At 43.4% G+C, this 10,970-nt stretch overlaps 1 protein-coding gene across 1 annotated transcript in view; it reads right to left on the reverse strand.

Annotated features, from left to right (window-relative positions):
- Nucleotides 1-2,005: 2,005 nt before the first annotated feature.
- Nucleotides 2,006-10,970, reverse strand: part of Samd7 (sterile alpha motif domain containing 7) — a 14,568-nt gene continuing 5,603 nt past the window's right edge. The window contains exons 5-7 of the mRNA XM_055626164.1: nucleotides 9,297-9,388; nucleotides 6,060-6,170; nucleotides 2,006-2,200 (exon numbers count right to left, since the gene is read on the reverse strand). Coding sequence (XP_055482139.1) covers nucleotides 2,006-2,200; nucleotides 6,060-6,170; nucleotides 9,297-9,388 — 398 coding nt within the window. The remainder of the gene's footprint in view (nucleotides 2,201-6,059; nucleotides 6,171-9,296; nucleotides 9,389-10,970) is intronic.

Below are 10,970 nucleotides of genomic sequence, written 5' to 3' on the forward strand. Positions count from 1 at the left end.
TTCTGGGAACCAATTTCCTGTCCTCTGCAACTCAACAGATTCATCAGCAGCAAGAAGAAGTTTATGATGTGGAGTGAAGGAGGCCATCCCTTTACCACATGAGCGTCCTGGGTAAGCATCAGTTTTTACCCCTCACCACAGCACTTGCTCACCAGAGGAGTCCATTTAGTGGACATTCTGAAACCTGGGAATCGTAGTTGGTCATGTGTCCAGATTGTTTTATGCACTGAGGGCTAGATGAGTTAAAATGAGAAAAGAGACTGAGGCATTTTTTTTTGCAAGTTACTTTTAATCAAAACCCCAAAACATGTTATCCACCAGCTTATGGCCATCTTAAGAAAAATTAATAAAATTTTGAAATTTGTGGGGATTTTCTGCTGGTTGACTGACCCTCAGCCAAGCGATCAAGAGATTAAGCTATAGACATTTACAAGTATATTTGATGGTATGACAGGCTTTAAAAAATTAACTTAAAAATTAACATACAAAGTATACGGTTTGATAATGAGATTTTCAAACAGAGAGCGTTTTTGTTGAGTCTCCATCCTCTTTCCCCAACCCTTAGCCCCTCGAATGCCCTCCCACTCCCAGTAACCTCCTTTCTACTCACATCACACAAGTCTGTTGTCCTCTACTGAATTCCTCAATCTCTCTGTTTGGCCTTTTCTTTCTAGTTTCAAAGTCCAAACCCACACTAATGCCCACATGTACACACAAATGGCATAACATACTTGTTGTCATGGGGAAAAAAACCCAAAAATCAGCAAAACTGAACTATATCAGAAGAACTCTGGGGAAAGAGCTTTGAAGTGCACCTTCAGGACCAAAAACGGATCAGTAGTGCTAAGTTAAATCTATGTGTTCAAGTTCTCCACGGCTGTGAAACGACGCCAGAATGCAGCAACTGAAAACATGGCGTCTCTTCTGTGGCCTGTGTTCTGTGGTCAGGAACCCAGCAGAGGCTTGACAGTGAGCCTGGACTAGGGTCTTGTGAGCTGGCTTTAGGCTGTGGGCCAAGACTTAACAGTGCTTTCACTGGCCTGAATGGCTTGAGGCTGTTGGCAGGCTCTGGAGAGTTCACTGTCAGGGTTAGTCATGTGGGGGTCTCTACCTGGGGCTGCTAGGAGAGGGAAAGCGACATAGAAACAGGACAGAAGCCACACACAGTCACTGTCCCTGTCTTCATTAGGAAGAACTCTTAGGTCCGGCCCACTCTAATGGGAGGGCTGCACTAGACAATGAGGCTGTGGGCTGCCGTAAAGGCTTCCTGTTACGCTCTGTTCACTTGAACTTCGCATCTTAAAAACAGACACACATTCTCATGGTTCACACCTCAGAACATTCAAAACAAGACCTCCTATGCCTGTCAGCCAGTTCCCTCTTTGACCGAACAGTTGCTATTTCTCGTTGTGGTCTATTTAGACTCATCCTGTCAAATGTTAAGTTGAAAGACCTGGACTCCAACTGGAGCCTACACAGTCATTTTAATCACCACCTCCCTCTTGCCAGCTCCAACCTGCTGCATACAGATATCTCTTCCCCACCCCTCCAGTAAATCCTAACTTCACCCTCCTAGGGCCCCCTCCAGGCTAGACGCTGCTGCCATGAGATAGGGTGGCTGGCTGTGCCCAACTTCTATCTGCCTTCTCATATGGGAGCCTGAGTCTCCATCAGGGTTGGGTGATGGAAGGAGCGAGGAGAAGGAGTTCCTTTTCGGCTTCTTCAGAGTTTACCTCACAGAGGCGTCAGACCGCAGCTTGCAAGATGTTTGTCAATTCTCATCCCCATCAGTATTTTCTTCTAAGGACAATTCTCTAGAACCTTGGTGCTTGGGTCACTTTAGCTGTGGCGGAAGGCTGTTGGGTGAGATTCTTTCAAGACAATTCTATGAGGATGGTCTCTCACGCTCCTTGTCCTCTACGTGGTCCCAGGAAGCTTTCCCACATTGCGGGTAACGTCCGAAACTCTAGAAAACCGGGAGCGACTTACTTGGCTCTGAGTATTTTTAGTTTCTCATACTGTCTTGCTCAGTCCTCTTAGGCATCATTATATCCTGGGAACCAGGAATGCTCAAACCATCACTCCAGGAATTAATATCCAAAAGAGGGGATGTGTCAGCTGGCTGATCGAATGCTTGTCTTGCATGGGCGGGGAGCGAAGGAATTTTTTTACAGAACATATTTCCCATATGCTGAGATACCTTTAAAGACAAAATAATTATAGTAATTAAGTCTGTGAACTCTTTTGATAACCCTGCATTAACCACGGGGGGCAGGGAGGCTGAGGTAATTTCAGATGTGGAGCATCTATATAGACGTAAGAGGTCACACTTCTAGTACGTGGGAGGCCTTTCCTGCCTTTCAGAGTCACGAGTTGTTTGCAGCTGTAAGACTGGGTATGTAGGAGCGTCAAATTTCCATGTCTCCTCTGTTTCTGCTGTGGTCCATCTGGCCCTATGTCAGTTTCATTCTAGGTCTATCTCACACCACCACCAAAAGCCAACCAGGTTTTCTTCTGGACCAGGCCAAAATCCTTCAAACAGCTGTAGAACATGACTGGTCAGCAGTGAGACACAAATGAGGCTACTCTGGGAGGTGTGCTTTGATGTTAACTATCGGGCTTCTCCTACGGGGCTCCTTTGCCTTACTTCAATAAACTGGGCCCTGGGTGGAAATCAGGCCACATCTGCATGGTTCAAAATCCAAAGCTGCCTAATATATATACAATACATACATATATATATTTCCAAATCCCATTTCTCAGATCCATCCTCTAGGTTTCTGTCCTGGCATGGGGGTGGTTCTTTTCTCTTGATAATGTCCACTATTATGGGAATTGCCCTTAATTCCCATCTTGGATACCCAAACCTTCTTAGTTTATTCAATGGCAATTTTCTGCTTGTTCAACCTCTGAACTCCCAAGTGAACCAGAGCCTTTCGACCCTCTGACTTCTGTTCCCAGTGACAAGGACTTCATGCCTGTCTTCTTTGATTGACACCTGCCACTAACTGGGCCTTCCCCAACTGTTGTCTGGTCTCACTGTCAGACGGCACCTGGGATCTAACTGCTCCACTGGCTTTCACGGAGAAAAAGCTGTCACATGGGAACCCAGAAATGAGCAACAGCAGATCAAAGTTAGCCACAGCTGACCCATGGAACTGTCTTTGAAAGTATGCCAAGAGAGATAGTATAACTGCTAAAGAAAAATAAATCACTTTCAAACAGTTCCATATTGTATCAATGTTAGTTCTTAGTTTTGACAACTGTATCCTGTTACATAAGGTGTTATGTTAACACTGAAAAGAGCGGGGTAAATTTTCTGTCTTATTTTTGCAACTCTACTACTTCTAAAATTATTTTAAAGCAAAAAGTTAAAAAAATAAAAACCCTGCAACAGAATACTGGTGAAGACATTGAAGAGTTGAGCAGTTTGCAGTAGAAGCACTCTTGTTCTTTTCCCTTTTGAGGCTGGCCTTGAACCTGCTGTCTTTTTTTCTCAGTGTCCTAAGTCTTAGGATTACAGGTAGATGCTACAGATGGAAGCTGAATAGTTTCCAGGCTGAAGAGATGGCTCAGTGGCTTACAGTACTTGTTGCTCTTCTAGAGTACCTGAGTTCAACTCCAAACTCCCACACAAGCAACCCCCAAGTGTCAGTAACTCTAGTTCTAGGAGATCTGATGCCCATGGGCATTCTGGTTCCCATGGGCACCAGGCACACACATAACACATGGTCACAAATGCAGACATATCACACAAAATTAAAAATAAAGAATTTTCAAATCCTAAAATTTTTAGACAAATAAAAATGATAGTGATGGGATATTCTTTTTTTTTTAGGTTGTGTATGTATGTGTATACATGTTTATGTGTGACAGGGCACATGTGGAGGCCAGAGGTTCATGCTGACTGTCCTCTTCTTCTATTGCTTGTTGGCTTCCTTCCTTAATTTCTTTTTTTTTTTTTAAGTTTCTTACTGGGGTGACCTAGCCAGCTCACAGAGGAAGGGGATCCAGATAGTCCTGATAGGACCTGACCTGATAGGCTAGGGTCAGACAATAGTCCCTATCAGTGGACTAGTGGAGAGGGATTGGGGAGGAAGAGAGAGGGAGGAGGGACCAGGAGGAGATGAGGAAGGGGGCTACAGAGATACAAAGTGAATAAATTGTAAATAATAATAATAATAATAATAATAATAATAATAATAATAATAATAATAGTTTAAAAAGTCTCTCACTGAAGCAGCAGCTGATTTGGTAAAACCAGGTGACCAGTGTGCTGTGAGGACCCTCTGCCTTTGCAGCACTAGGATTCCAGGTACTTGTCACTGTGTCCAGCCCTTTTTTTTTTTTTTTTTCTTTATGATTGCTGAGAATTTGAACTTAGTTCCTCATGTTTGTGTGGTAACACTTTACCATTCAAGCCATCTCTCCAGCCATGAAAGGACGTTCTGAAGTTTTAGCCAGTATAAGTATTTCTGGCAAACAGGTGCAGTCTTGTGTAAATTTGGCTACAAACTAGTTGCTGCTTTTTTGTTGTTGTTTCATTTGAGCCAGTTCACTCTTTAAAAAATATATTGATCTATTGTGAGATCTTGTATGTGCTAAGACCACAAAAGAGTAAAGATTCCTTTTCTCATGAAACTTGCAGTCTAGTGGAGACAGATGGAAATAACAATTCCACCTATACATGATGAATAGATAAGACAGATTATATTTATGGTTGGGTCATAAGTGTTAGGAGGAGAAGAGAGAGCTGGGAGAGAGACAAAGCAGTATAGATGAGGGCTGGGAAGTATGTGGTTTTACACAGAATAGAGCAAGCCTCACTGAGGTGTAATTGAACAAAAACGAAGGTAAGCACTAAGCATGGTAGCTCTAGCCTGTGATCTCAGCACTTGGCAGGCTGAGGCAGGGGATTTGTTGTGACTTTGATGCTAGCCTGGGATACAGAATGAGACCCTGTCTCAAAAAAAAAAAAAAAACAAGCAAAATGCACCATCAACAAAACATCTAAGAAACCAAAATCAAACAAACAAAAAGCCCCAAAAGATGAGCGAGCAAAGGGCGAGGACATTAGGCAGGGACATTACAGACAATGTGGGTACAGAGAGCGTGTCTGCCATATTCAAGGGAGCCACCAGGGGCAAGTGGGCAGGAGCCTAGTGGTGCTACTGGCAGGCAGGTAAGATGAGGCCAGCTGATGCAAAGTGCTGGCGAGGAAACGCTGTGACTTTCTCTTTGGCTCTGAGGAAACTGTGGAGCTGCAGGCTTCGCGGCAGGAGAGTGTCACGATTGTCTTAGGTATCAGAGAATGCTTTTCGCTGCTGTGTGAGTGACTGTCTTGGGAAGAGAGGCAGGGAGAAGAACCGGAGGCTGTAATCTGCTAGTGAGGCCGTCCAGCGCCAGTGGATGGTGCTGGAGTTGGCCTGTCCAGCTCTCAAGAGTCAATTATTACCTTTTCTTTTCTTTCTTGGAAGTTTGCAAGTTAGTTGTTTAAAACATGCCATCATTAAAACTTGAATAAGCCTAAAATTAACTAAATCATGTTACAAATGGAAGTAACAAATATTTAGAGCTCACTGCTTTTTGCTTTAAACCCAATTTATTTATCATTATTGTTTATTGCTATATATGTTCTCGGAGCTATTTATACCCAAGATAAAATATGCCTGTAAAACATGGTGTACACCTCAGAAATGAGGTTTGTTGTGTCTCTTCCTAATTCTGTATCCAGTGGCATTTAGGAATTTGTCAGTTATGATGGGCATCATTTACACCATGGACGGGACATACCAGGGTCTATTTCTCTTTATAAAGACACAGAAATGCTACCCATCAGCACACAGCCCCTGTTACTTCCTGCCATATCTACAGATGTATATCACCCTCATCAAACATTTTCAGGTTTCCTCATTTCTATCATGTCCTCAGTCGCAGAGGGGGACAGACTAAAAAGGAGACTAAATAATTATTCTATACATTAATATTACAACACCGTTCTATAACCCACTTCTACTGGGCTTTTCATCATTGCCATATACTAAAATGCAGTCAGATACCTGAGACTGGATTTTTAATGCTGGGCCCAGTTTCAGTCCCATGGTGCCTCGAAGATGCTGCTCAGTGAGAAGGGGCAGTGTTTCTCCATCAATTGCATGATCCTTAAATACCTGAAGAGACCCAAAACTCATTAGACTGGTTGCTGAGTTTTGCAGCAAGTCCATGTTTAGAAAGTTTGGTGTTGAACTGTTTGCATATAAAAGACTGAGGGTGACACATAGCTACATAAAGCTTGGTTTGACTGCTGGTTTGTCTGGGCTCCAGTGCCATGTTATCTTTAGTAATACTTGGAATGCTCCATAGTTCTGTTTATTGGACTCACTGCAACCTGGAGTAAGTGTCTTAGGGCAGTATCTATGTCTTATTTACTATGCAGCCTGGAGACAGCATGGTAAGAGTACTTCCTGGGGCAAATCAGTACATGGGAAAGTGTTGGAGGAAAGGGAGGTGAAAGAGCCATCTTAGACATTGTCCCTCTCGTGCCTTCTGTCCTCTGGGTTAAGTGTGGTGAAAAGGGAAGCATGCAGAAGAGCTGTCCAGCAGGGCCTTTCCAGAAGGGCCTTCCTTGACTCCAGTCAGTGCCGTGATGCCTTTCTTCCAGGAAGGCTGCTGATGGGTAAAGTTTCCAGGCTTGGATATCAAAAAGTGTGCCAATCCGTTGTGATATAGCTTCATAATGTCCAATTTCAACCTGCCTTCTGCGCTAAATTCTGAGTTTTCTCTTGAAATCTTCTCCACTTTTCCCAGACTTTAGACCTTGTAGAGTTCTCCTTCACTTTCAGACAACCTTCTAATTTAGAAAGAAGAAAACAGGAGTTCCCTGTAAATCTGAACAATGAGTCTAAAATTGGATCCTTCTTCCCACTGCCCTGATTACTGTAAGAGGGTTTGATCAGCAGGTTTGCTGTGGTTCTTCCTTTCTTCTCTGGTAGGGATCCACAGTGGGAGCCCTTCTTTAGTCTCAACCTGTCCTCTTTGCTCTTTCAGTAACATTTAGGCGGGTTGCCACCACCGCTAAATGCTAATGGGAAGGTAATACATGCTCCACCTCCACTGCCCTGTCCTTCTCTTCACAGCCCCATTGATCAAATGGAGCTGGATGCCCACGCTCGTGTTGTCAGTTCCCGGTCATTCTTCAGTCTCAAGAGTTCTGGATTTTGTTTCCCATCACTCCCTTAATCCTGTCTCCTCAGTCAGTTCTTTGTGCTGTACCAAACATGGCCATCTTTCAGTCCTAGTTTCTTACAGTTGTTAAATTTCTGGCCATGCTAGGCAACGTTGACCAGTCCTTCGTGGATATGAGCATCTTAAGTACTAAAGGCTCCTGAATATCTATTCTTCTTTTGTTTTTGAGACATAGTTTCATGTAGCCCAGTCTGGTCTCAAAAAGGGCTATATAGTCACAGATGACCCTGACATTCTGATCCCACTGGGATTATGGGCTTGTGACAACATGCTGGCATTTATGTGGCACTGGGCATTGAATATAGTGCTTTGTGCATGGTACGCCTGGGGTACCCTTCTTATGGAGATTCAGCCATGTCTATGATGTACACGTGCACATATATTTTTGAACAATTTCAGGTATTTTTAGGGATGAATATTTTATCTGCCAAATTCATTGAATTAGACATTTACTCAGCAAATTGTTGAAGTGTTTCCTGGCCATCCCTAAACAGCTAAGACACCAGCCTTCTCATGTATCTCTATTTCTTTCATTACTCTTCTTTTTTATAAAGTTTCTTTCATAGAGAATATAATAAGAATGAACTGCAATAAAGTATGAAGTAGCATTGACAAAGTATGTATGGTTTAAAGAATTTAAGTCTTGCTAGGCGTGTTGACCCACACCTATGATCCCAGCATTTGGGGAGGCAGAGACAGGCAGATCTCTGTGAGTTAAAGGCCAGCTTGGTCTACAAAGTAAGTCCAGGATATCCAAGGCCACACAGAGAAACCCTGTCTCAAAAAACCAATAATGATGGTGACAACGATGATGATGATGATGATGATGATGATAATTTATTCCTTATATGGCTTTGCTTTTTTCAAGGTTTTGTGTGAAACAGTCCTGGGCTGTGTACCCAGAATGCACTGGCATCACGACTTTTCTATAGTTATTTTTCAGAGAGTATCCATGGGTGCTTAGCAGGGCAGCTGGGCCTTGCCATTGCTCTCATCTTCAGTAGTTCAAAGGGAGAAGACTTCCAACAGTGGACATCATAAATGCATTTGAGAAACTTCTAGAAGTAAGCGGTAGAGTTTCTTGGGTTGCTGATACCTTTTGGTGACAGACAGTAAGCTAGCAAAGTTTGAGGTGTTGTTTATGCGACTTCTGTCTACCCACAGAGGGACAACTAATGAAAGCATAAAATACACGTAGTACTGTGCAGGAGTAAGGCTGCTTTTCTTTGTTCGTTTGTTGTGGCAAGGCCTCGTTACATCCCGAGATGCCCACAATTTCATCTTCTTCTTGTCTCAGCCTGTCAAGTGCTGAGATTACCAATGTATACTATCATTCCTGGTTCCTTGTTTTTGTGTTTGTTTATGTGTGTGCATGCACATGAAAGCCTAAAGATAACCTTGAATGCAGTTTCTCAGATACCATCCACATTGACTTTTGATATGGGGTCTCTCACTTGCCTGTAACTTGCCAAGGAGCCTAGTCTGGCTGGCCAGCAAGCTTCAGGGATCCATTACTTCCACACCCAACCCCCAGTGCTGAGATTGGAAGCGCCACCAGTGTGCTTGGCTTTGGTGTGTGTGTGTGTGTGTGTGTGTGTGTGTGTGTGTGCGCGCGTGCGTGCGCACACACATACATATTCATGTGTGTGAATGGGCTGTGTACACCATGTAACACATGTGTAGTGGACAATGTCAGGTGTTTTTCCTCAACTTCTACCTTACTCAAGACAGGATCTTGATGCATATGCCAGGGTAGCTGGCTTGAGTGATTATGGGGTTCCTTTGTCTCATCACCTTAGACACACTGGATTACAGATGTGTACTATTGCATCTGGAAGTCAGCTGTCAGGACTTCACACTTTTAGAGTAAGCTTTTCATAGACCAAGCCATCGCTCCTCCTCCTCTCCCACCCCCCACCCCAGATCTGTGTGTGTGAGTTCTGGGGGACTGAATTCAAGTCCTATTGCTTGCAAGACAATCTATCGGCTGAGCCTCATTATGCATGAAATAGTTTCAAACTTTTATAATTTTTGCAAAAACATGAAGTTACCTGGGCGTAGTCAGAACAGCCTGGGAGGCTTCTGATAAAGTCGTGCACGTCCTCCACAGTCCACTTCTGAATATCAGCCAGTTCGTGTGTTCCTGTAACGTGACAAGAAGGTCACCATGTGGAATAAAACTTCCTTGCAGAAGAAGCCTAGAACCCAGGTTTGCGTTTGGCTAGGTGAACTCACTAATGTCTTGTCCCCATGGGGTGCTCCTTTAAATAGGTCAACTTTTGAGCTCCCTGAAGAATCAGACTCACTAGCAGGTGATTTCTTTCCCCTCTCTTAACGTCTCTCCAGTGATGTAGCTGTAAGTGAAGAGAGAGGTTCCAGATTTGCTCTCTGATCTCGGAGGTGCTCATAGAAAGGCTCTGTGAACTCCGTTTTCCGTATTAACAGTATGATTCCATGTTATGTGATCTCCTGAGACCATCATGATCGGAACGTGAGCCAAGCACCTCATAGTGAAGCAGCTGTTCGGCTAGTTCAGTGCCCTAATTCACTTTATCTGTCAAGTTGACACAACCTAGACTCTAAGAAGGGGCTCTCAATGGAAGCATTGCCTCAGTCACATCATTGTGTGGGCAGGTATGCCTGTGTGGAGGGACTGAACTGATTATTAATTGACGTTGAAGGCCAAGCTCGCTGTAGGCATTACCACCCCCTAGGCAGGCGATCTTGAGCCAAATGAGAAAGCTAGTTATTATAAACCTTCCCGCCACACAGCAAAGAGTATTCTTCGAGGTTCCTGCCACATCTCTTTAGCTATGAAGTGCTTTCCCTCTTTGGAGGGAGTGCTGTGTGGAATAGCAAGCAGGCATGCCTTCACATTCCCGCCTTGCCTTCTCACTTTGGCTTCCTTGGGTGGTGGCCTGTGACCTAGAACTGTAATCTGAATAGATTCTTTCTTCTCTGAAGTTACTTTCAGTCACACTGTTTAATCACAGCAACAGAAAGGGAACTATAACAATCAGGAACACATCAAATCTCTGTAATTTATTTATCTATCCATCTATTTATTTATTTATTTTCTCAACAGGCTCTAGGGAGCTAGCCAATATGAGATTTTCTCTGTTGTACAATACTACTTGTGAAACTGAAAGTTTGAGTTTTTGTTGTTGCTGTTGTTGTTTTTCTACACTTGGAAACACAAGTGTAGATAGAATTCATACTTCAAAAGAAGAGGTCTCTAGTTTGTGTTAAAGAAACTCACAATTAATTAAGATTTTAATTAAAAACCTCCATACTTTTTTATGCTTACCCTCTCAGTCTGTGTTGAATGTTTTTAGGCAGCAGTATCAAGAGACTAGTATTTCTAATATGATTGATGAAAGCGATACAGTAAAGTGACTTCAAAAAGAAGTCATTTAAAACAGTATTAAGAAAATGGAGGTGGAGGGGACTGAAGAAACAGTTCAGCCGTTAAGAGCACTGGCTGCTCTTCCAGCAGACCTCAGTTTGCATCCCAGCACCCTCGCGGCAGCTCACACCCACCTGTAACTCCAGTTTCCGGTCTCTGCAAGCGCTGCACACACATTCATGTGTGCCCAGTGCACATATACTCATGCAGGCAATATACCCGTACAGGTAAAATGTGTAAACACATATACCCCCCCAATATATATATATATATGTGTGTGTGTGTGTGTGTGTGTGTGTGTGTGTGTGTGTGTGTGTGT

This window comes from Psammomys obesus, unplaced genomic scaffold, assembly GCF_907164565.1.
Source record: "Psammomys obesus unplaced genomic scaffold, mPsaObe1.curated_primary_1811, whole genome shotgun sequence".
Lineage (NCBI taxonomy): Eukaryota > Metazoa > Chordata > Mammalia > Rodentia > Muridae > Psammomys > Psammomys obesus.